General features: G+C 35.8%; 1 protein-coding gene and 1 non-coding gene across 2 annotated transcripts in view; one reads left to right on the forward strand and one right to left on the reverse strand.

Moving 5' to 3' along the window:
• Positions 1 to 23,090, reverse strand: part of LOC139131995 (C-Jun-amino-terminal kinase-interacting protein 4-like) — a 49,013-nt gene extending 25,923 nt beyond the window's left edge. The window contains 12 exon segments of the mRNA XM_070698349.1: positions 2,761 to 2,818; positions 3,506 to 3,532; positions 5,068 to 5,103; positions 5,604 to 5,684; positions 6,219 to 6,236; positions 7,271 to 7,371; positions 7,945 to 8,065; positions 8,564 to 8,841; positions 12,536 to 12,618; positions 14,625 to 14,695; positions 15,510 to 15,630; positions 22,622 to 23,090. Coding sequence (XP_070554450.1) covers positions 2,761 to 2,818; positions 3,506 to 3,532; positions 5,068 to 5,103; positions 5,604 to 5,684; positions 6,219 to 6,236; positions 7,271 to 7,371; positions 7,945 to 8,065; positions 8,564 to 8,841; positions 12,536 to 12,618; positions 14,625 to 14,695; positions 15,510 to 15,630; positions 22,622 to 22,927 — 1,301 coding nt within the window. The 5' untranslated portion in view covers positions 22,928 to 23,090.
• On the forward strand, positions 13,281 to 13,415 carry LOC139132330 (U11 spliceosomal RNA). Its single transcript, XR_011552263.1, has one exon. It is a non-coding gene; the product is annotated as a U11 spliceosomal RNA (small nuclear RNA).
• Positions 23,091 to 27,951: the final 4,861 nt, after the last annotated feature.

A 27,951-nucleotide genomic window follows, 5' to 3' on the forward strand; every position in this document is an offset into this window, starting at 1 on the left:
CAAATTGCGGCCAGTCATGACCATTTATCCAAAATCTACTGCAGCCAATGTATTTCGATGGCCGAGGAGAGCCAGCTACTCTTATTTCAAACGTTTAAATGGTCGCGAACAGTGCAAACCCTGCCAGTGCCTTGCCTGCAGTTCATGGCATGAGGACGTCCGTAAAGCAGGAAGTCGGAAGTTGAAACCTTTGACCTTTACGTTGTTTATATGTGGGCAAACTTGTAAACATATTTCCCAGGGACAAGTCTGATTTTGACTAGGGTCAAAGTTCGTGTGGTTAAGCGTGGTTCTCTCAATCCATGCAATCGGGTGGTGTTGCTAAGGTTTTGTCTGCCCGCCGTCCGTGGGTGTACGGACGGTGGTCTGCCTTTCAGTTTAGCTGTGCGTTCTCGATAATTTTGCTGTATTTTTTCTCACAAACATTGGAAATTCGTTTAAGTTTTAAGAAACATTAATTTTTATATGAGGAATATTCTAGCTTGTATCCTCGAATTAAATCAGCCGATTTTCTTTGATACAGTTTTTTATATGGTTTGGAGAACTCTTTGGGGCGGCGTCAGATAACAAGTGGAATGAGACAACAACATTTCGTTCATGTAAGGAAATCATATAGCAAGTACTTCTTGCGCTGGTGCAAACTCTACGAAATATTATGATATCAAAGATGTTTTCCATGATAGTTTACAAGGTTTCTTGTCTAAATTCGCGGAAATCATCAAGAATATCTAAAAAATACTACACGTAATTATGATTATATTTTGTATGTGTAGAGGTGTTGTTTGCCGATCCGAACGTACATTTGTATGTTCTACACGTACGCGACATATGGTTATCACTGATCAGCTGATGATGGAACGTAATTTCGCTAAACTTCTCCATAACGATATGTTACCGGCAGACATGGAGATAATAGCGAGTGAATAGAAATGACGGTGACTGGTTTAAAAAATTCACAGTGCTGGTAAAAATTCTCACAGGCTTCTTAACGTAGTGACCGACATCATCGGTGATGTCAGTTTGTGTTTCGATGTTTTGTGTTTCGATGTTTGTGTTTTGTGTCACCACTCAGGTGACTTTAGTGACGGGCTGCTCTGAGCCTCGTCAATCGCTTGTACGCCAGAAAAAGAACGGTCTGCGAGTAGTCATGTCGGAAAAAGCTGGAAAAACTGCGATAGTTTGGTGATTTTTGAGCGGATTTCTGGTAGTGGTAGGCCCCTAATAACCATGTTGTCGATGAGTGTTGGCAATTTGGTTGGAAAATTTTCGAAATATCGACAAACAAAGTTGCGACAAGCGTGCTGTCGGGCAGAACATGGACGTTCCCATGGCTGTGGTGGTGACGTTTAAGTCAAAACCAGCCGTAAAAGGCAGAAATCCATCCGAAAACACCACAGCTATGGACCCAAAGCTAGCCTAACAGTACAAACGAGGTTTTATAGCCCGTGCGCCGCTTCTTTCGGGAATTTTGCTAACAGCAAAAGGCACGATTGAAAATCGATGAATTCCTTAGACTGACCATGGAGCTAGAAACTAGCTCCATGTAGCGACCAACTCTCTTTTATTATGCGAAAAAAAACCCGGCGACTCTTTGACGCCGTACAGTCATTCTAGTCATGAGCTTGGTTGCTACCGTATACCAGAAAACAACCGACTTTAACGTCAAAGGCCTATTGCTGGTACGTACTTTGAGACAGAAAATAACGATATGTTAGCGGTAGACATGGAGTTAATAGCGAGTGCAGAGAAATGAAGGTGACTGGTTTAAAAAATTCACAGTGCTGGCCAAAATTCTCCAGTGTGTGCTCCTGCTAATGTGTCACCATTGTGCCTTGAATCACGACGCGGTTTGTAAATTATACTCGGTATATACACTCGCAGAAAACGACGGCGTGAAGCATACATCTATATAATTTTGTTGAAAAACTCATGAAACGGCAACTCCGGCGATCTTTTTCTGCTTGGTCGGTCGATACTTTCTGGGTGGCATTTGTTACATGGAGCAGGACCATGTCTGCTTAGTTATGTTAGAATTTGGCGCTTGGCAACGAAAAGCATGCGCGTTTCCAGCGTTCCTTTCGATCTAACTTCCCGTTTATTTTTGAATAATGAGCAGTGTTTGTTTGCGCATATCATGAATATATAAGCGTCCACTAGGTTTACGGACGTCCTCGGGACAGTTTCCCAAGATCTTCATACCTTCCCCTTTTTCATTAACATCACTATCTTTCCGATGTTGACCAACCTCTGATAAGTCCACAGATTAGCATAATTAGTTGTGTTGACTAATTAATTACAGCATGTGTGTATGAGAGATATACGTCCTTGTAATGGAGTGTAAAATAAATAAAGAGTCACAGAGGCTAGGTTAGGTTATATAAACCATTTATTTTATTTATTCCGATCATTCAGAGCATGAAGAAAGAAGAGAAAATGATAGAGAAAACAGTGTGAAAAACTCAGAACCTATTGGGTCGCCTGTGGCTAATGCTGATATCATATTAATCAAGGTGGAATACATTTTGAGGATGGGTAGTGAAAGGACTTTATAAGTACCATACAATCAGATGCTGTTCTCAACTTAGAAAATTTGGTTTGGGATGTTAACATGTGGCTTCACTAGTGAAACACATACAGTGAATTGTTGTAGAAATCTTGATAAAAGACACTTCTGAAATGATACTAAAAAGTTTGCAAAGTGTATCAAAATATGAACTTCAGCAAGCATATCAAAATACAATTATTTTCACAAAGACTTACTTTGTAGCTCTCAGTTCTGAATTTTCTAAAATCAGATTTTCAACTTCTTTACCCATTCCTGTAATAAAATACTTGAATTAGATTCCATAGATAATGAATTTTCTCATGACAAGTGATTGCACAGAATCAGCAAAGTCACTGCTAACAAAATGTCTCTCATCCAGAATTCTCAAGAGAACAGTAAAGATTTACAAAACAGTAACTGTGTACACAGAGTTATTAACACTAAGGACTGGTAATTTGTAAGTGGAGATAACAATACACAAACATGCACACATTTAACATAGACATGTAGAAACAATATGGAAATCAGATTTACATGTCAGGATGTCCAGAGTTGATAGCTTTTCTACACTGGTTATCCAGCTAAACTCTTAAATGACCACATTTCATTTCCTAACAATAACACAAAACTGAAATAGCTCCCTCCATGTGAAATGATACACTGTATTGATTGCAGAGATGACTTTATACAACATGTGTGGCACTAAAAGTCTTGGGATATGTTGGAAATCTACATGGTTCACAGAAAACTACAACAGCTTATACATGTAATGAGTGCATAAATTTGTCTGTATAAGTTGTGTCCATGGGGAGGAGGGTTGAAGGGAGTTTAAATGAACACAGAAACATGACATGCCATGGATGTACACAATAGTGATGACAATACTGAGAAGACACGTAAAGACACTGACAGTGAGACAGAATGACTATAGCATGCTCTCTTTCGTGTTTTTTGTCTTACCAAAGAAATTATCACTAGTTGGTGTGACTGCGGTTGTCATGGAAATTCAATGCCAGAAAAGGGAAGATAAGTACAAAACACAGAATTAGTAATGAAAAGTAAAGGCAGCCTCAGCATGGGCATTGAGATTTTGTAGCCATGACAACAAGTACAGCTAGCATTGTATATGTTAGCGTGAATGAAGCTGTACAACTTGTACAGTTAGCAAGATGAGAAAATGCAAGTAGACCTCTGCAACAGAAAGTAGTTTGTTGTTAGATTCTAATCTTGGCAATGTTACATGTTTTATATATTCCCTACCTGTAGGTAATACATGTAGTACCATGAGTGTGTTGGCATGATTTGATGTCATCCAAAGATGAGAAAATAATGAAAGCAAGAATCATGTTGTTACTGTGATTTGATATTAACATCAACATTTTAGAATTGTTACCACTGTTGTCAGAAAATATATCGAGACAATGATTTTTGTAGAGAGGTTGAGTCTGTAAACACTATTGGGAAATATGTCCACTTGGCTACTTAAACAACCATTATAGATTAGTGGGTAACAATAAATGACAAATATAGAGTGAATGTATTGGTGATGACATGAACAATAGATGACATTGTTTTTTTTAAATGTGGATTGCAAAAAGGAGTTCATGTATTTGATGTATTTTATCAGATATGACTTTTATCAGATATGACAGGAACTCAACCACTCTTCCATACACACACATTGTGTACATGGATCTGCCTGGCATAAAACACTCTACCTCTGAATTTAACACACACATTCTGTGTTGAAGTCAAATCTATCTCACAGCTACACCAGAAGTAAAAACTCAGAAAACATTCCAGTTTCTATGTCAGTAGATTCTTGTCATGGAACTATAATCACAGTACAATGATCTGCGCATGCACCCAGCATTATTTTCACTGTCCTGGCCAGTCAGTATATACTCTACTAAAAATTGATTTAGCGTGCAATAACCCTCTACTACCTCTAAATAAATGTCTCATCATTTTATAAACCTCTACCACCTTCTAGTAACCTGTGTCATTCTTGCATAACCCTCTACCATCTATGGGTAACCCTCAGACCTCTACCATCCACAGGTAACCATCTACTGCCTGTGCATAACCCTCTACCATCTATGGGTAACCCTTTATAAAGTACTATGGGCAACCCTCTACCACCCACTGATAACCTTCTACCACCAGAGGGTAACCGTCTCCAATCTGTGGGTGAGCCTATCCTACCAGTGGGTTATCCTCTATCACCTGCAGATAACCTTCTACTACCCTTGGGTAACCCACTATCACTTGGAGATAATCACTTGGAGATAATTCTCTTTGGTATGTGGATCTATGTGCAGCTTTCTACATGTATAACATGTGCATAATCCTTTAATCCCCTTTGGCCCATTCCATAAATCTATAAACTACATTTATGATAAACAACGTGCACATTATGGCAACATATCATAAGTTGTAAAATAAAATATTGAGCAAGAGTTGTTAGCAATAAAAAGGCAAAATTAGTGTTTTGGTGGGAACAAAATTGCAAACAATCATACCAAATGAAGCCAAATTGGAATCATCTGACTCGGAGTCTGAAGCAGTGCATCATGGATAAACAAAACAAACAAGAGCAAGGTAAATACAAATACATTGGAACACATTGCAACTAAGACAAAACAAATTAAGTCCTTATACAGTTTGCTTTTATAGAACTGAATGGTATTGGAATGGTTACAACATAAATGTTACGATATAGTTTCAGCATGCACGACCTACCAGCAAATTCAGAAAAGACTGAAGTTAGGACTTGGTTAGAAATATGTAGTCATTCAGAAAACATTCACAGTGAATTGGAAAACAGTTCGAGTAGAAATGACCCTTTTCATTACACCAACTCAAATCAAAGACACATGCAGTGGGTGAAAAATACTTCTTACATATAACCAATGTAAGATTATAAATCTGTTCCATTAAACCTTCAAATTTCCCCTGATTATTAGTTTTGTTGCATTTCGATCTGTTCTATTAAACCTAATTTGTCCTGATTATTAGCTTAGTACAAAGGCCATGCAACAATAGCTTGTTGTTTTACCAATCTCATGGACAAATTGACTGCTGGGATTTAAACTGCCCATGCAGAGCTGGAAATCATTAGGCTCCTCCAAAAATTCAACTGAAAGTCAAGTCAGGAAATTTCCTTGTCAAATTACGATTTATTGTCTTCAGACATATTTCATCAAACTATGAATGCAAAGTAAAGCACCACAGACTGGGAGAAAGCTGAGAAAACAACTGCATGCAAAAATTGCCACGCAGGAACTATGTTCAGTCCTGAACATGATAAAATTCATCTTCTTCAACAACATAGTTGCATATGATATGTACATGTCAGCAACATGGCAACACAAATATGAACACAAACAACATATATGAACAAAGTGAATGTGTAAATATTCAATAAGTTAATCATATATGAGAAAATGGCTTACATCTGTATGTCACATTATGGATACATGGTCAATGTGGCATATATGCATGAATATACATTTATTGGCGAATTCAAATCAAACTGCAGTCAACACTATACAACTGTACCAAGACATTCTATCAGATTCAAAGGGACATTAAAAACACACAGAGTACCAGGGACATAACAACTGAACAGAGAGACAAACACACACAGACATTTGAAGTATATAGTACTAACCAGAATATTCTCCTGGGTCTGAATAGAGTGATCCAACAAGGGACGGAGAAAAATTAGTCATGAAGTTAGTATGCATGACATTCAGATGCAGGTTATAGAACCAACAAGCAATCTCAACAAGCATAGTTTACAATTTATCCTTTTACAAGTTCATTGCACGTCATTTGTCAAATTCTCCATATGACATACTTTGAGACTGTCTAATAGAACTTTTAAATGTTATTTATCACTTTTGATCCGAACATTTCAAGATTTTTACACCCTGTACATCTGTCAGGATATGCCGAAAACAAAATCACCCTTTCATAGGTACATCAAATTCAACATGCAAATCAATATGAATTTTTCTGTATGAGTGCTTTTTCCTCCTAATTTGAGTGACAACTTAGTAAAACTCAAAATCAAAGTGAAAATCCACCGATATGCTTGTAAAAGGATAAATAACCTTTCAATGTTATCATGAGTACTGTACATAACACACACAATACCTCAAAAATTATTACTTAAGCTTTAATCAATGCAGAAAATGCAAAGAAAGATACGACCAGTTTGTTGGACGATGGATTACATTCACCTGAACAATGAAAAGACTTTTTGGTTTTGACTGACTTTCTGACATGCAGATACATATTTACAGACATTATTGCACATTGTATTATAGATATTCTATTCTATATATTTCACAGCAAACTTTGTGAGTTTCACTGGGACTATTTACCAAATAATACTGAATGATTGAGGATAAATTAGTGGTTAGCCCTGATCAGTTTACAAGCTGCATGCATCTGATGGTTGACAACTTGGCATATTGAAATATTGGCTGGGACATGGTTAGTTTGCATGTATGCTGCTTGCGTTGGGGGTGGAGAGGTTGTCAGGATTCTGTTTGGATAAGCCAATCAAGCAATAAATGTGCATGCAACAATCCAATGAGTGACCTGATGACAGTATTGCCATGCAGTGGTCTTCAGGAAATGGAAGTTGTCAGTGTCTGGAGTGTCAATAAAAGTTTGAAAATTGAATAAAATTAGATTGCATTGTGGTATGCTTACCTGTGATATCCGCACCATCATCTAAATCACCAACAACATCTGGATCTTGTAAAGCCAGTTCACTCAGGATAGAATCATGGCCACCTCGCATTTCCTTAGCGCTGTATTCAGAATATAACAAACAGGAACAATTGTTGAGTCCCTGGGAGTCCATGCCGAAAGTCACGACAGCTACAGCTCTGCTATGTTTTACAGCATTCTATTTTTGTCAATAATGTTCACAGAAACTGGAGAAAACTTGTCAGAAATATCAGTGATATGATTCATCCATAGTTCTAAACAACTGATATACTAACGATTCAGTAGATATTCGATTGGATTCGAACTACAATGTACAGCACCAAATCACCTAGGGAAGAAATCACAGTCAAAACTGCTCAGCCAATCCCCAGGAATGGTTCATTAACTAACATTACAATTTTTACTGACTGCGACTACTCCATACACTGTAGAGTTCATGAAGCACTGACACTCACATATTCGCTATCACACATTGCACACAAACTTTATCAGTGCAATGAATACATCCCTTTACTGTGAACTGTGATACGTAACTTTTCCTCTCCTATGCCACTTACATTATGAATACAACAAGTATAGTTTTGGTGACAGATGTCATCTGTGTTGGACGTTTTGCTTGATCTTAGTAGATTTAAAAATCAATTACGACCTACCTTCTTGGTTTCTCAGGTTCATTAGATTCTGGTGAAGTGATTTGTGTCAATTCTGGTGTGCTTGCCAGGATGTCTGCAGCCTCTTTACTCATTCCGCTGTATTCATTCATTGGGGTTGTGACTGTGAAGTAATATTGAAATTATCACTGGAATTCATTCCACTGTATTGGAATATACAATGCTTGCTAAAAGTCTTTCTGAGAGTAAAATGACAATGGTACATAATTGCTTTAGTGTCAAAAATTACTACTTTGCTGAAAGTAAATACATGATTTTGTTTGTGATCTCTGGACAGAATGGATTTTTCCTATTTTAACTTGCTTTTCTATGACAAATAAACATTGCCACAATGTACGGAAAGCCGTTATCTTGATCTACATCGCCAATTTAGATTTCATTGTAAAAGCTTACTTAGCAACAAACTTTACGTAACAGTATATGTTAAGCCATGAATGGTGAAAGTTGGTGCATGAAACTTGATTTTTTGGTACACACTGTAGAAGAACAGTGTGTGGTATATATTTTTTAATTATACTGTCACGCCATATTGGTATGAAGTACTGCTATTTGATTGCAGACAGTAAGCCTACATCACAACCTTGGACACTTGTGAGAGTACCTGTAGCTGCACTGGATGTGTCAACCGTTGCCTGTGTTTCAATACTTTTACTTCCAGTATCTTTGTCGACTTTCCTATCTAGATTATCTCGGATTTCAGAATCTACCGGCATCTGCATCTCTTGAAGTAAACTCTCATCGTTGGATTTGCTTTCTTTCTCAGCTGATGGTGTGGTCATGTCATAGGATTCAATCAGGTTACTGTCTTTGGTTGGTGTGGTGGCCACGTGTCCGTCATGGATTGGCGATACTGGACGTAGAGGGTGTGGAATATTCAACCTGAAATACAGTACAAGAATCTTGAAAAGTAAGAAATGAAAACATATCTTGACATTAAACAGAGTTTTCATCACTTAATGTTGCAGACTTTTTCTAAAATAGATAATTAGATACACTGCACTGATTATATTGACTTCAGCAGAAAATAGCATTTTAGGGTTTACGATTCTTTTCTGTATCCTTGCAAAAATAGGGTATGAAGAAATTAGAATATATTTTGATCATCCACAAATATATGTTTTGAAAAGTAACCAAAGCATTACTGAAGAATTTATGGCTGAATATGAATGAAATGGACTTTGGAGTTGGCAAATATTCACAACTTTTTATCATTTCACTGCCTTGTGATATTTGACCCTTTGAACTCAACACAGAAGTGAACATTTTTATTGCTTTGTAAACAATGAAACCAGTCAGGATTTTACAGAACAATCTGATAAAGTTGAAGTCACAGAAACTCAATAAAAGTCAGCGGACTAACTCTTTTAAACTGATTTATGTCAAGCCAATCACTGAAGTTATGCAACTTTTAAAATAACATTTCATAAATGAGTAGGAAGCATTTACAATCTCTAAATTTCATATAGGTCTAAAAACTGTATTGTTATGATAATTTTTTTTCTGAGACATATTTCTGAGTTTGTAAAATTTCTCTCCTGTGGCTGGCATTTGAATATTAATAACCTCAATTATCTGCTGCATCAAAAATGGAAACTCTGTATTGACATTTAATTTCTACATAACTACAACTGATTACTTACAACATCACATTTTCAAGTAAGTACACTAATTTGTCACTACTAGTGGGGTCTTTTTCTAATATGCTTTATTTGTGTCAATTTTAAGTAATGGTGGTATTAATGATATGTGACAGTTAAGCAATGATATGCATGTGTTGTTTTATGTCAATAAAGTTAAGTAATAATACTATATCTTAATGGCATGTTATCTAAAATGATATTACTACTAGGCATGTTCTAAGTATGGCTATCTGCAGCACAATCAAAGGTCATCACAGGCACACATACACAAACAAAAATAGAGTTTCATGTCTCTTTTTCCTTTTGCACAAAATAATGATTGAAACTTTGAGTGCTGTAATTTTTTCACCAACATTTTTGTGCAACACTTTACAAAGTTTTATGAATCTTTCAGTAATTGTTTTGATAATTTTGGACCAAATGTACATAACTTTTCATTGGCTACAGTTTTTTTATCAAAATTTTGACAAATATCTGGGAAAAAAATTGACTTGGGTATATTTAATAAAAGTGGCAAAAACCGACTTTGGTACTCAAAGGGTTAATGTTCACAAAAACCAATGCTCACTATAGTAGTGTTCACTATTTTGCAAAAAAAATTATCATTTCATGTGTGTATGTGAAAATCAACTGACTATCAAAAGAGGATTGTCACAAAAAACCACACAAGCATATGATTACATAGTTTTTCAAACAAAGCTAGTTTCAGTTAAATGATTCTGAATTACATGATGTTCATTAACTTCATTTCCTAATGAACCCATCCGTGTTCATTATCTCAATTTTCACACAAAATCACAATCATTTGCCATTGACTTTCACTTCCCATTTACTTCATAGCTTATTGTCAGTTTTAACTGACAGGGAACTCTGATATTCTTCCCTAAAACACTCATTTATCTTCACTTCTGACTTACTGCTGAACTTTCACTTGTGTGGCGATAGACATTTGCATTCATAATTACATGAACATATGTTCATATTGCACATGCCTGTTTGTCTCACACAACATGGCGTTAATTTTCACTCTTAGTTTTATACTGATATCTGTTATGATGACATTCCATACAAATATGATATCAACACACAGATGTTTAATTTCAAACAGACAAACACACATCCACACATACCGGTACTAAGAGTAAGTATTCATACATATATCTGTATTGCATATTGTACACACAAAGTTCATTCTTTACCCACTGATGAACATTTCTCACACAATGACTATATCGTTATTTCAACAACATGCACCTTTCTTTCAGTCACATGTGCTCTTTAATTACAAAGACTTGCCTGCGTTAAACTAGTGATGATACTGATTTGACATGCAAAGATATTCATTTCACATGCTTGCATCAAAACACATTTCAACCAGTGACTTTGCAGTGAAGATGCAGATCTCAATAAGTAATTGTTGTACAGAGAAATCTAGGTATAAATATCTTCATCAAATGAAGCATTTTTTATGCTGCCGCTATGCCATCTTTGCAGTACACTGATTTCAAAACAAGTTTTTAGCAAATAGCCACAGATCTACGGACACAGAATGGTTTGCTTTTTCTTGTTTGCAATCATTGTTTTTCATGATATTTGTTGTTTCTTCCACAGTACTATAAAAAGCTATAAATGCACTCTCATTTCACAGCATAAACACCATACTATAAAATGTGTTATAATTCTCTGCAGTGCACATGGATCTCTAAATGCTAGCATACAAGCTCAGTATAGGGGTTAATGGCATTGTTTTGGTTGAGATACAGATAATGACACTAATGGCTGGATACAAGGACAGACAGAGCATTTACAGTACACTAAATAGCACAGCTACGCTTATGCTACTTCATTTACACCATACTGCATCGACCAACACCATGTTAAATGATGGAAAATATCCTGACTCAGGCGTATTCTAAAAATCTTAGAAGATTGAAATAAGGTGACAGTTTAGCATTTCTACCATGGAAGGCTTTAAAAACAGAGTTGAAGATGAAATAAAACTTAGCCTTTGCTTTAAGCATTGCAAGCTGAACAACAGCAGCATCTGATCACTTTGCAATCAAATCTTTAACATGCACACATTAAAGAAAATAAATCTGAAAGACAAATCATAGAGACAGGAAAACAAAATCTAGTTAAAAAACACATGCATGGAAAGCTGAGAGAAAAAAAGAAAACAGTTGTGTAATTTTGTAAAAATATTGAGAAAAAATAAAACTGATTATAAATGAGTGACATAACAAAATTCTGAATGGTCAAGCCAAATAAGAATGATGTATCTATCTATAAACAAATTAAAAGAAAGGTGCATCATCAAATACATGCATTCTATACAAGTATTACAATTGTAGATGAGACAAATAATTTTGCAGTCTTTTCCCAAATTCAAAGCATGGCATCTTTACGCAGACTCCTTTATTAAACAGGTCTTTTCTCTTACAAAAAGTCTTTTTATTGCAAAATTGTTTGTTTATGTTTAAAACTAAAATAACATGAAGATCACAAAAACATCTCAGTCACAGATATATGGTTGGAGAAACATTACGTCACAAATGTGACTATGGAAATGAGCAAATAAAACATGACAACCTCTAAAATCACAATTGTGTAGATCTAATTCAATTCTAATTCTTTGAGAATGAACTAAAATATTTTTTATTCTATAACATTATTGTGGAGTAAGGTGATTCACTCTTCTAAAACTCTAGTCAATTTACAACAAAATTTCCATCATTTTTCAATAACCCTTGCATTTGCTGTGCTGTGCATTTTGAGGAGGCAGTCTGCTAGCCATAATTGACACAAATCAGAGTAAAGTGGACAAAAACCACTAAAATATTATATTATTTACATCAAAATGTGTATCACACTCAAAATATTAATATTGGTTGATACAGTTCTTTGTGAAGTACATTTTAATAAAGACTACTTACTTGAATAACCTGGGGCTTCCAACAGTGTCTGTGTGTCCAAGTAACTTGGTTTTCTCTATGTGTTCCATGTAGGTCTTCATCATCTTTTCAAATATAATGTAGTAGTGCAAAATACCATAAAAATAAAATACAAGATGAAACTTTACAATATTCTGAGTTAGTTTTTAGTGGCAGGAATACAAGACTTACATTTTTTGAAGTGGTAGGAATAGAAACTTAGTTTTTTTCATTGCAAAATTGCAATTGAGATCCAATTACTTATCAGTCGCATAATATCTGTACCTGTTAAATATTAAATCTCAGTCATTTATTAGGCTTTGGATTATTTAATATCTTTTTAAAAATTAACACTTTAATTAAAAAAAGTCACACATCAGTTTCAAACCAATTTGAATTCAAACCATGACACGTATTGATTGTACCACTATGCACCGTTACCCATCTGAAAGGGCATTGACATACAATTTGCATATCAATGAAAATTTGAATATCACGCTCTACTATGGGATGGCATTCAGAACAAAATTTGTTTTTCAAAATATCCAATTTTGGAGCAATTTTGCAATAAAATTCCTTCTCAGATATTTTGTTCGATTTATTTCTTCAAGATGTCTTTGATTAAAATGCTTCAATGAAACTGCCTGTTTTACTTCTACAGACATTTTACCAGTTCTGGTCTTGTTCAAAACTGAAGAAAGTGTTTCCACACACCTGTATATATATTATGTAAGCCCAAAATGTCAGCATAAAGGGCTTTTCTCTTCTTAGAGACATAGTTTGCCCCTATGGGGTGAATTGTGCGGAATCGCCATCAAGAGATTTCGGAAGCATAATATTTGGAACAGTGGGGCTGTTGGTTGTCTTTCACACCGACGCCCTCTGATTTAAAATTGAACAACAGACTAACGTAGCCCGAAAGGTTAATGACAAGATATATTAAAAATTTCTGTATGGATATAATTTTCCAGAGATTTGGAATGTTGGATATAGAGAACATATGCAAATATTAGGGATGCCAGGCCCTTTTTTGTTCTTGGTTAAACTTACTTAAATTGTATTTTTCCTTGAAGATATTGTCTCAGGATTCAAAAACTGTTTGAATGATGGATTCTATCTCATCTACTTCCAGAGTTATGATTTTTTTAGAATTAAAATATGCTCGATTTTTTGACAAATGGTCACAATATTACAACATATGGCTAAAGAGTCATTTTGTGGGTATCCCTATGAAAAAAAATGTTGTATAATAACATTAATTTTCTAAGTAAACTGCTTTAAAATACTTTTTGTGCGATATATTGTAAGAGTAAGTATAAGGAGCTTTTGTTTTCTTTACACAGAGACTTGAAAATGCCAAATATTTTGTGAGACAGTGTTGGAAATTGGACAGCACCGCGCGCACACATGTATAATACCAGTCAAAAGCTATTTTTTCGCCATTTTCAAACTACTGGTAACTTTCAGAGTTTTAAGCTAGCTCTGTCAAATTTTGAACATAATGAAAATTGTCTCTGCATTTTAGCGAAAACGTACCCACAAAACGCTGTTCAGGCGCTGAACAAAATACACCGCTTGGGTGAGCCAATTTCGAACTGCGAGCAAGATGACCTTTCAACCTACTTTGTCTCCAAATATGGGCATCCTAGAGTGTGGTTAACCTCTGTAACGAGCCATGACATTAAACATATGAACGCAGTGGCCTGAGAAATGTGCATGCCGCTATACGGCACGCTGTACGGCGAAAAATAATGCTTGATTTTGAGCGCTAAAATGACACATATTTTTCTTTATTTTCTAAGAAACTCACGTGGTAGAATAAACAATTTAACAGGAATTTTATATCGAAAATTTTATTGAATTAGACCTAATTCTTTTTGAAATACAGCAGTTTGAAAATTGGAAACCGTTCAATGTGCAACAACTGTCAGTGTAATGTCGTAAGTTTTCAGTGAGCGTCTGGCATCCCTACAAATATAGGTTTGTGAAAGTTTGTGGTTTTGTAACCTTAACATTGACCCAACAGGGTGAGCAACGTGACATTACAGAAAATTGTTATAGACCTATCTTGTAGGGAGGTTTCAAAACTTACCTCTGTATGTCTTGTCTGCAGAGTGATATATTCTTTTTTCATGTCATTCTCACGTTCTTCAAGACGACTAACTGATGAATGATGCAAAAAATCAATATTTGAGCGACTGGCTTTTCTTTATATCAACTAGCATCATATAAAAGCTATGATACATTTGTGTATTTTGCATGTAGATGCAACAATCATAGATGAATGATTTAAGATCTGATTGTGAAATGAATTATTTCAAGTACCAATGATGACATTTGTGAGACAGTCACAATTCCTTGTCATGTACAAGTATCATAACAGTCATGATCCTTTCCTTTTGTTGCATAAATTTGCATCTACTTATGAGAAAAAAAACACATACTTTATATATTTTATTGTTTGATCTCTGGCTAATGCATAGAATACAGTACACACAATGACATATCAATTGCTTTTTGTGATGTTGGAAACCCCAAATTAACAGAGAAAAGATTGTAACCCACTTGTGTCTGTCATAGAAACAAAACAAATAGGAAGCAGGTACTAACATGTGCAAAATGAATGCTTTTAACATGTACATGCAGGTTCATCACTCTAAATAGTTTGATATACCACAGGGATACTTCTACAGTATCTGGCAATAGTAATATGGTGATTCACTTCCATTAACCCTTTGAGTGCTGTAATTTTTCCCCAAAAAATGTCAGTGCAACATTTTACCAATTTTTGTGATTTTCTGTAATTCTTTTGATAATTTTGGACCAAACAGACATCATTTTTTATTGGCTACTGTTTTGAATCAAAATTTGGTAGAGTCTGAACAAAAATCCATTGGTTTTATTTTTACCAAGGCTACAAAAATTGACTAAGGATTAATGATATGACATGACAGAAATACCAAAACTGATTTTTCACCTTGATCACTGTAGTTTCTGACTTTGAGTTCTAGCTGTCTCTTCTCATGGGATAATTCTTCATTTTTGTTCTGCAATTCTTGGTTATACTGTTCACTGGCATCTTCCACCTCAAATAATTTCTACATTAAAAATGAACGAAAAGATAAAGAAAATGTTAGTTTTGAGTGATTGCAGGTCGATTTTATTTTTGTACTCTCTCACAACTCTTCATAGAAATGATAAGGATTTGTAATTTATTCTCAGTGCAAATACATATATCTGCAACTTTCAATACAAGTATGTACACAGCATAACCTGTTTCAGCAAAGCAGGATTTGTAAATGACATATAATAAGAAGTGTGTCAGATATGGAAGCAGATATAGTCAGTGTGTTTACACAGTGTGTATGCCTACAGTGTATGGCAAGCTATGGAACATACATAACAGAGTATGGGATGTGAAAGCCATGTACACAACCATGTAGAATAGAGAACTATCTCAACTTTTTCTTGTCTCCCTTATCGATGACATCATTACTTTCATTTTCTCCATTGTGTCCATATATGATGACAATTTCAAAGTAACCTAGGTATTAGACAGTTGTCCACACTGTTATCTCATAATAGGTCAGTTCTAAAACTGCTCTTTGCATGCAGATTCAAAATGATGGACCAAAGTGACTGTGAAGTGATGAATCACAGTGCACATTATGGTTGTGCTATGTGATAAACATGTATGAGAAATGTAGAAACTGTAAACGTATAGGATTTATGATGTGTTGGACACGTGAAGCAAGCAGATTGAGCAAGTGTTGTAACAGAGTTTGACATTCAAATGATGAATGACATAACCACAATGTGATTGTTGACAGTGTACGGTGTATTGAAGACAAGAATTCGACTGAATTGACCTGATCTAAAACTGGAATTCAAGACTTAGTCATTTTAAAAAGAGAACAACAATCAGCCATTGTATCAAGTACTGTTGAATTTTGAAGGTCAGGAGTTACCGCTCTATGCAAAACACAAACACTAAAGACAGTGAAGGTAAGCTGACTGCAATCTGCAAGGACTATGGAGTATAGTGGCAGTGGAATGAATACATATGTTGTCATGAAAACCTCCAACAAAGACTCAATACCAGATCACTGCTTGACCCTAAATGATCCTTATTTAAACTTGGAGATCTGCAGTGTATGTAAAATGGTCATCTGGGGTACTGAGAAACATTAAAATGAAAATCTTAAAGAAATTTACTATAAAGTATTTTAGCAATTCATGCTATCAAATATGGTGAATAGTTTCACTCCTGTACATGTACATATATGTAATTTGGGTCAAATTCCAACCAGCCGCCTTCTATATCTACACCAGCTGCAGTGTGAGTTACATGTACATGCAGGCTGCCTGTATATAAAGGCATCTGCAAGTCAAAGCTTCTAGCCACTAGCAATATGTAGGTCAAATTTTACGATTTACATATGAAACATTCAGCTTTGCATTGGCCTTTCTGCTCCATATCAGTACTTTACACTGACAGTCTTGATTAGCCTACATAAGAATGTGACAATACATGATGGATATTTAAGTGGCTTGATGTTGACAATTTACAATTTGCATTCTGGGTGATGTGGCAGCCAGTAAAACTCTGCACACATCAGTACAAACAGTACAGTTGTGATGTCACTGACGTAATACATGAATTCTCAAATCAAAGAAATGACATGTACATGTACATGTAGATGTACATATATCATATGACACCAAGTTCTCGTACTGTAGTGTGATATATGAATTGCTGTATCAGTATACACCTGATATAATCAATGGGACTTCAGCATAAAATTATAGCAAATTTTAGCATTGACATTGAAATCTGCTTGTTTCTGTTTGCAGTACAAGTTTTTCAATTTTCAACACAACGTCCCTATTGTAATATTTACACAGCATTATTATACACCTACATGTACTGCCGTAACCTATGGGAGTTTGACCGTCCAATAACTTTCCGTATTTTGTATAGTACGCGGAGTCCCGAATACGGGAGGCGCGCGACGCGCCTGTTTGACCTTTGACCTAGCGATTATCGGATGTAAACAAACTATTTTACGGTGAGTTATAGACATAATAACAACTTCCATCAAAATGTATTCGTAGTATAAGGTTTAAAACATGCTAAACACAAAACTGAGTCTAAATGCAATTGATTTTTATTTCAAAAAACTAATTAAATTGAAAACATTCACCGAAGTTTGCTTGTACTGCACTGAAAATTAATTGGCTTCGTGCCAACGTAAGGACTTGTACTACGGAGCAGTAGATCGCGCGCGTTCCACTCATATCGCGCGTGCCGCATCCCTCAAAATTTACCATAGAATTAGTTTATACGGACGATTAATGGAGGGAGGTGTATAATAATAGGGTTATACACAAAATACGGCCCTGTATGGACTCGGGCTCAATAAGTGACATATTGGACTCGCCTTCGGCTCGTCCAATACGTCACTCACTGAGCCCTCGTCCATACAGGGCCGTAAATAACCCTATAGTATTGGCAAAGCATTTATCAAGTACCTTGTCAACAGCTCCCGGTCACTCTGTACATCAGCTTGTATAATTATTATAAATACATGTACATAATGGTTCTTGTTATTGCCGATGAATAATAGTGGTGACATGACAACTTGCGTTCAAACTGAATCTACCTGCAATATACATGTATCTCAAATACAACCAGACAAAATATGAATTTCGTTCCTTGTTGCAAATGAAATTGTTCTTATTGTGAATAAGAACATTACAGAAATAAACTCAGTAATTTTTTATGAAGAGTTTTGACAGTATTTATCAATGAAAGAATGCTTAAAATGCAAAATATGGAGGTGCTATAGCTCATACTGTACTGTTGGTTTAACCATAATTTACATAAGTTGAATTATCTGACAAATGCAATCAAGGCATGGAAAATAAAATGGAATTAATGCATTTACAAGTTACATATGTCATCTATTTGGGCACAGACTAACCTTGGTGACCTTTGAACTCAATGGCAGGGCTTTAATTACCTTCTCATATCTATGATTTCAGAATCCTTCGACTCAATCTAGAAACTCCTTGACATTTTCCCTAAGTCTTTCATCAATGTACATAACAGTATACCTTACATTTTCGTGGAGATGAAATGAACACAGGGGAGTTAGTAACTCTTCACACTGGCTTGGAGGACACATTGCCTGTACAGCATACATAAATGTATATTTACAGTCTCTCGGAAAGGCATTTCCCAGTAAGCCATTTCAGTAGGGTATATTATAAATTTTACAATTTCATCTCCATTATGCAAATATAGGGTGATGTAAAATAGTCAAAAATCAACTGATTTCAATTTGCACTGCTTACACTCTCATTCAACGAATGAGTCACATCTACTTCATATTCCTCTTTCAGTTTTACTAGGTGCATCCAGATAAAAGGAAAATCATTCACAAAAGTGGACACATTGAAGGATTACTTTCTTAAACTCTGTCTGTATCTTAGTTTAGTATTTACTTGCTCTTACTTATACTTCATGATTAAAGCATGTCTTCATTATGCAGACAATGTTGTACATGTACAAGTCATGTGATGACAATGGGTGTGTACCTACTGTACATACCATATCTGATCACCTGGAGTAGAATTTCCATCAAAGTCAATATATCACTTCAACTCCACTCAACAAAACAGCTGATGGCAAATGATTGGCATTGATTCAACAAGGAAGTAAATTTGCCTGCTAAAATTACATTTAAAGTTTGACAGTTATAAAAAGGATTGGAAACATAATCATTTTTAAACATACATATCTGATGAAATACTAATATCATGAGTCTAGACAAAAATGAATGAAAATTTGCATTTGAAATTTTATATGAGAAAAAAACACCATTTGTTTAAAATAGAATTGCTCTAATATTTACAAGTAAATGATAATTTGTGGATGGCATCTATTGAATAACTTGGTGTAAAAATAATGCATTTGAAATTTTAAATGAGAAAAAAAAAACCATTTGTTTAAAATAGAATTGCTCTAATATTTACAAGTAAATAATAATTTGTGGATGGCATCTATTGAATAACTTGGTGTAAAAATAAAGGTCACACATCTTTCTATGCAATAATTGCATTGTATTTGAAACTTCTCTTTCAGCAACATCACTTTATTATAAGGCTGTTACAGCAAAGAGTATGTATGCTAAAATCTACACTTTAATGAGGATAGGATTATCTGTAGAATAATTCATGATTGAGTTGATAATATCACTGCATCAGCTGTCTCAGTGTCTGGGTATTAGAATAGTTGTACCATGTCATGACTAATTCTAACATTACAACCGCGGCCTACTAATAATTCACTAGAAGAACACATGACTAATGGTTATTTGGTTGCATTTCATTTCAGACGGAAACCTTTCAAAATTCTTCACTTTTTTGAAGAACTGTAAATTTTGTTAAAATAATGCCTGAAAATTTGAATCTTTGCAACTTTCATTCTTCATACATTTACATGTATTTGTCATTTTGTATATTTTAAATCATTGCTTGAGAAAAACAACTGACCAAGTAAAGTAAGTGAAGTTAGAATTGTTGTTCTCTGGAGTTCAAATCCAAGTATAGACTCCATAAGTTCCTCAATTTGATCACTACCGTTAAAGTCATTTTATAAGACGCGTCTTTTATTATGATGTTGCAAATTTGGAACTTGAATTATTTCTCCAGAGAAGGGGTGCGACTTATAATATGTACTTTTGTGTTTTTTAAAGAGGTATACTCCTTTGTCAACCAGTAGGTTGAGAAACGTGTGAAGTACGGTAATACAATTTTATTAAAACACAAGGAACAATAAAGTATTAACTTTTGATGAACATAGCCAACCTCAGTGGTGGCCGGTAGTGTGACAGATCTGCTGAAAAAGGGGTGCGACTTATAATGCATATATTATCAATTTTCGATTTTTTATGGATTTCATCCTACACAAGTCAATCAAAGGAGGGTGCGACTTATAATGCAGATGCATCTTATAAAATGACTTTAACGGTACTCCCTACATGTACTGTGATCTCAGAATATGATAAAGCCAAGTAAAGTTGCTCAGCATCCTTACTTTGTGTTACACTATAGTATACCTTCTAATCATCTCCTGTTATTTAATCAAGGCAACTTTAAATTTTTTAATAATAATAAAATATATTTTCACAACTCTATCAAGGCAGAGTGCAATAATTCATTGGTGTTTGCAAGCATTATGCACAGGATTTAATTTTGGCATAGTGTCCATTGTTTAGTAATTTCAACATAGAAATATACATACGGGTAGAAATGTGAGGCTTACCCTATCCACTGTCCCTCGCTGACAGATACATGTACCCACCAAGCTTTCCCTACCTTCTATCAATTCCTGATACATTCTCACCAAGCTTACCCTAACCATTATCCCTCCCTAAAACATACCCACTTTACCCTACCCACAATCCCTTCCTGACACAAACCCACCAAGCTTACCATACGCACCATCTCTCCCTGATACATATCCACCAAGCTTACCATACTCACCAAGCTTACCCTACCCATCATCCCTCTCCTTGATACATATCCAAGTTTACCCTACCCTCCATCCCTCCCTAACACACACCCACTTTACCCTACGCACCGTCTCTCCCTGATACATAACCACCAAGCTTAACCTACCCATCCTCCCTCTCCCTGATACATATCCATTAAGTTTACCCTACCAATCATCCCTCCCTGACACATACCCACACCATACTCTTGCAGTCCTGTCTTACTGAAAATGTCTTAGCTTGTATCTAAAAACAACAAGAGTTTTAATATGTACACAAGACTTTTAAAGGGACAGCCAAGACAAAATGTTCTCCTACTTCAACACATCAGAATTTCAATAGCTTTTTCATGAGTCAATCTGGTGATAATACTATTCATTTTTAAATATAAGATGAAACATTCTTTTTACTTTCAGCTGATAATGTACCAATGGTGGGTCCTACTGGCTGTTTATTGCATAAACGATCATCCTTCTGATACACTGACTTCGAAATGTAGGTTTATCTGATTTGCAATGCCCTTGAATTGGATAGAAGTTTGAGCAATAATCGATGAGGTGAAAATGTAGTCTGTAATTTGTACTGTGTGAAGGTACACAAAATGGAATTTGGTAAAGTACAAACTGTATGTACTTATATACTGTCATGTCACCCATGGTTGTGAGGGAAGAGTAACATGTGTCAATCTGAGAAAAAAAATTTATACAGAAAATCATGTACCTCTCTCAAAGAGACACTGCTACAATGTTGTCATCCAATGACCATGGTCACTTGTCCACATCAATGAAACACCTCATTAAACGTTACTGTACGTTACTGTAGGTCACAACTCTTGGAAGGGAGAGTTATGATTGTAAAGCAGGTAATTTAAGTAAGCAGAGTGCTCATGTAAAGACTGTGCTCGAACAAGAACAGAATATTATGCTGTTGAGTACAAATACATAAGATACTAATAAAAACAAATTGATAACGAAAATTACAATTCAATTGTAATCAAATGACACAGAATTAATTTAAACGGTCAGATAAATGATGAATCTCTATAAACGAAGTGTACACACTAGCTTCCAAAATTTGCCACACCAAGCAAAGTGATTGTTTTTAAATGAATTATGAAAAAAAAAACAAACAAACAAATAAAAATATGACACAAAATGGATCTGTATATGTGTATATGTATATATCTGTACATGTATTAACAAGCTGGCATGATGTAGAATCAGTTCATGTGACAACAGTTTCTGGTTAACAAAGTTTGCTACTTCCTACATCACTACGCAAAGCGACACTTCGGTGCCACCGTTTCATACAGTATGCATACAACCATACCTATGCAAATGTAATTTACTAATACTAGTTTCACATCCATGTCATGGAAGTGCTGGCTGCCCTGGTGGAAATCCCCCCTTGGCCCCTTCTCACAGAAAGCCCTAACCCTAATGTTAAAACGACACGTTGGGATGAAGGTCAGGCTATGTCTCTCAATGAGTAGGAGACTGAATCCTATTCGAAGAGCAACGTTCATTCTCACCTGCTCTGTATGCTTTCGAAGCTGCTTTTCCCTTTCATACTGTGTAATCAACTGCTCGTTGTCGTCTCTTAGAAGTTCAAGTTCCACGTCATTCTCCTGATTATCAGAGTAAGCACCGTCTAGGTTTTCGAGAACATTTACAACGAGAGGCATCAATTCTTTGACGACGTCTTCGTCATATTTCCGTATCATCCGTTCAAACTCACGATATATATTTGAAGCTAGGGCTGACACTCGTTCCGACATCACTCCACCAGCCCCGTCGTCACCGGTACCATACACAGTTTCTAACCCGTCATCCATCATGTCACCTAATATTTGACCTCTAAGTGATAAAGACAGATTTTTCAGTCGGTAGGAGGGCCGATCGGGCCACCTGCAGCTAAAATTTCTGCGATTTTCCACGAAATTTGAAACGTTTGGCACAACTACAGTCAACCCAAGCACGAAAATAATGATGTCATGTGACGATTATATTTTCGCTTAGAGCTCGCAAGAGGGCGTCACATACTGAGCTGCAAATGATATTTCGATCTCACGTCATTGTCAAAGCACCAAGACAGTGAGAGATTAAGAAAACACACTTCACAAGAAAACAACAACAACAACAAAACCGCTCATACAAAACAAACAAATGAAACAGAAAGAATACTCGTTAATGAGAAATAAAAGAAATTGCTCTGGGTAATAGTTTTTATTCATTTATTTTCATCTGGCTCTAGGCCCTATAAAAGCATCTGTAGCATACAATAAAAACCGTACATGAAACGATGCAAACGATGGCCCTTTCCAGGGTTGAACTGCAGTTAAAAACAAAATTCCCTATCCCTAATACAAGCAAGATATATTAATAATTTGTTACGAAGGGAAATACGTGGAAAATAACAACATATTCCGAGTTTTCCGGGGTTGGAAAAGGCTGACTTTGTATTGCTTCTTCTGAGCTACTTTAGGTCTGACTAAAACGACGTATCGAAGAATTATTTTTGTCCGACATCGAACTTTAGACTTGGCTCACAAAATTAGTACTAACCTGTCGTGGTCAAACCCTCATACCAAAATGACATACACAATTTTTTCCATCTGATGTATTACTCTGGGTGAGAGTTGTCGACGAATTTTAGCCACGATTGTTGTCCTGTAATAATCACAGCCAGAGAGAAATTAATTGGGAAAGATACAATGGATCCGCTCAGATAGCGCCAACTTTCGGCCAGGACTTTCTGTCCCCGCAAATTCATGTTCTCACGAAAAATTGTCGTTAACGTTACACAGAGAAAGGGACATTTTATTATATAGCTCTGTTGGGAACTTGATAAAAACCAAATCGGCGGACAGAAAGTGTGATTTGGTTAGGATATATTTTTTGTTAGTTTTCTGACGGGCAAAGAGCACGCTTGAGCCAAAGAAAAATGGCAGTAGGAACTTTTAAAAGTGGTTAGGAGAGGGCAGGTTGGAGTTTTTTAGGTGAGGAGATGGTGTAGAAGCGTGGAGACGGTGGGAGTGATACATTTTAAATCGAAGCAGGAGAGAAGCTATGAACGGCTTTCTCTTCCAAATGTTAACAAAATTCATAATATGTTAGAATATTAGTATGTTAGAATATTAGTACAGTCAACTTATTTCAAACAGTCCTCACGAAAGGCGTCCCGGTTTGTTGTCAAATCAGAACTTTTATTTGAGTTTCATTCAATTTTTTTTTTATTTTTGCTTTTAGGAAATATTTTTTTGTTTGTTCTTCTAAATTCATACACAGAAATATATTTAGAGTGCAATATATTGCTTTTAAAACAAGTTAATCTAATCCGGACATGAATTTGAAATTTTTCACTTTTTACGGAGCAGGTCAAACTGTTCCGCTTTAATAAAATAGTGATTTTGTGAATTTTTATTGCAAATAAACCCTATGTTTTTCAGGGTCTGCCATTGCAACAAAAACATATTGTATATTAAATAATGGCAAAAACATAGGACAAATATTGGCATAGCTGTCGTAGGCGGCGCGCCACCAGATATGTAGAATCAAATTTCTCAGCTTGCTGATTTCAGCACATTGGCACCACATTTCTTATTTTAATTCTGTATGTTGGAGTAATTTTTTTCTTAAGCCACTAACAGGCCAAAATAGTTTTTTTCTATTTCAACTGCCGACGTTTTCCCCAAAATAATCAACGACTCCCCCCGAAATCAAATGGTTCTCCCCTTACGTGTGTATGAACATTGTCTGTCAGTGTATGTGCCATGAGGTCATTGCCGAGTATTACCAAGACTGATGGTAAATTCAAGTTTCATAATAATCTTTTGGCGATCATCAGACGAATGAGTTAACCACGCTAATTCATGCTTAATTTTAATCAAGTTGGTTGGATCATGGGAAGGTTAATCATCTGATAAACCGTTGAGCTTTGCTGCTTGAACCATGGGAATAATGATCATGTGGTTGGCCCTTGAGATTTGCTGGCGGATTCGTTGATATCTGTGAGATGTGAACATTTGACTCTAGAAGTTAAGATTCGACGATAGTCACCGTAATGATTTCCCTCAAAACTAATTTTATATTATCTCAAAATACCATGCGCCGTTCTGATCGGACGAGAGCTCAGTCCATCGATGCTAAAATACTATTTTACCAGTGCTAAAACGGGTCCCTAAACCAGCATAGAAGTTAATGCGGAAACCTATAAAGGGGAGGGCATTTAGTTTGCAGGGAAATTTTCGGGATAATAAGTAAATAAGTAACATAAGTAAAATAAGTAAATAAATAAATAAATGGTTACTTTAATAATGAGACCTTTTCATCCTCGTGTGTTGTCGTAAGATACTGTGTACGAACAGTAGCTCGGGTTCGATACTCGGCGATTGGTCTCTGTAAGTTTGCATTAGAAAACTAGGGAGTTGGGAAATGGAATAGCAGCTATACGCATGCATCACCGAGTTAGGAGACGGATTTCCCTCACAAAGAGCCATAATTTATTGAATAAACTTTTCAGCATTTTAGACTTACAGTGACAAGGCTATCAAAATAAGACGACTGAAGTTGATATAGCAACCCCCATACCCAATAACCTCCGATTTTAAAAAGCCTTCGACACCATCAATCATGATATCTTGTTTCATAAACTGCACCATTATGGCATCAGAGGTGTTCCATTAGGCCTACAGTGGTTTAAGAATTACTTGACATCCCGTCAGCAATTTGTCAACATCAACAATGTTACATCTCCTTACTCTCAGATCCAATGTGGCGTCCCACAAGGTTCAATACTCGGTCGACACAATTCCCCATGACTATCCTACCCGTTTTTCTACTCAAGACAACTTTTACCAACCACAGATCAACCTCTCACTGGGTAAACACCAAATAAGGTATGCAGCAACAAGTTTTTTGAATTCACTCCCCACTCATATTAAACGTATAAATTGTAGACATACATTTAAACAAACTGTGAAAGTCCATCTACGTCATCTTTAGTGGATCATGCATGATCTTCCACTACATGTACTGACTATTTAACCTCCTGTTTCTGGTTTACCATTTTACTGATACATTGTATTTATTTATATCAGCAAGTTTATTTGTACGCGAATATTTTCCATTAACATATCTTATGTATAATCAATTAGTTTCTTTCTACCAAGATTTGTATTCCTTATAATACGTACAGAGTCACGTCCTTGTATTAATTTCGACAGATAATCATCGCTACACTGGTCACGGTTAAGAATTGTTCTGATTGAACTATTTCCGTGACCCCATCAGATTGAAGTTTATGTAAACATTCCCCTTTTCTTGTTATGTATAGTAGTTTCATCTGATGAAATAAACTCAACTCAACTCAACTCAATAACCTCCGATGTAGGCGGGCATACGGTCGATTTTGGTACAATTCGCCCATCCGCTCGTGCTATATGTCGCGAATTTTACCAAAATCTCGTGTATACCCGCCTTACACCGTTCTGCATCTCTTCATGCATTTTCAAAATATTTCATCATCTTTTGAGATGTAAAAAGTTCCATCTGTCGCCGAGGGCGTCTTTGCCCAGAATGCATCTGTCTATCAGTGTGTCTCTGTTATCGGCGAATACGTGACAGGTTCATTACATTCCTGTACGGGATCACGGTAAATTCAGTATCGTTTAGTCTGGTATTTGATCAAGTAGAGAACTAGCAGTCTGCTGTACAACCGTGTCACTATGTCACTAACATCCACTATTTGCTCAGCTATTGCAGAGGTGTAAGCGAATTTGTATTATGTGAGAATTATTTTTCCTCATAACACCGACAAATCTAAAATTTGTATAGAATTAAGCAATAATGTTCCTCATAAGGCCGCGTTCAAAAAAATGGTGAGGGGGGCTGGAGGAATTCAGGGGGCGGATTCGAAAATTTTGGGGGTAGTCGAGGGGGACTTGAAAGTTTTGCTCTGCCTATAGGGGGGAACCTGAAAATATTTTGACTCGCAACATTTTGATGTCGTCCAATGGTTCTAATGTTAGTAATAATTAAACAAAATCAGAACTTTTTTGTCCCATATTTTGTCTTTAATCTCGAAAAAATCTAAAAATGTATGAATGCCATTAAATTTTCGTAAAACAAGTTGGCCTTGTAATGGGGCAGGAGCTGCAACTGTTGATAATTTTTCAATATTTCTATGCAATGTATCAAACACAGTTTCTTGGTGTCTCTCTACAGCATGCTGAAAAACACAATATTCAGTTTGTCAACAAAGCCCGTTTGTCTAAATATTGGTGATAATTGAATGATACAAATCCATGGTACATGTAGGCTGTGTTGGCAAGCTGAATATTGGACAGCTTATCTTAACATGCTGTAAGGGAGTAGAACAAGAACGCAATTGTATAAACTGAACAAAAATAGTGTCAAAATAAAAAGTTAATACAACTACTGCCCTGCTACTACATACTGGCAGTGACAGTGATACATGTAGCTCTGACTCTGATGTAGTTTAAGAAGAGTTTCGGTCATAGGACACTCAATTGACAGTGAAACATACATCTACTTGTACACAAGATCCAGCCAGAGAGCAACACATAGAAGACTAGGGGACTAACAGTTACTATGGATTTTTGAATTCTGGCATATGAGAACAATCAAATATTAGAGAGAAAAGATGGGGTCACCATACTTGATCTTATACAAATGTATGATGAAAAGTCAGTTTTTCTAAAATCACTTAAAATCAATATATAAAACCATTCATTTCAAGTTCAAGCAGTGAATGAAATTTTCACATCTCATTGTACCAATAACACAAAAGTAAAACTTTGAACAGTAAAGACTCTAATTTAGTGTGACTAAATGGAATCAT

The sequence above is a fragment of the Ptychodera flava genome, chromosome 4, assembly GCF_041260155.1.
Source record: "Ptychodera flava strain L36383 chromosome 4, AS_Pfla_20210202, whole genome shotgun sequence".
In the NCBI taxonomy this organism is placed as follows: Eukaryota; Metazoa; Hemichordata; class Enteropneusta; family Ptychoderidae; genus Ptychodera; species Ptychodera flava.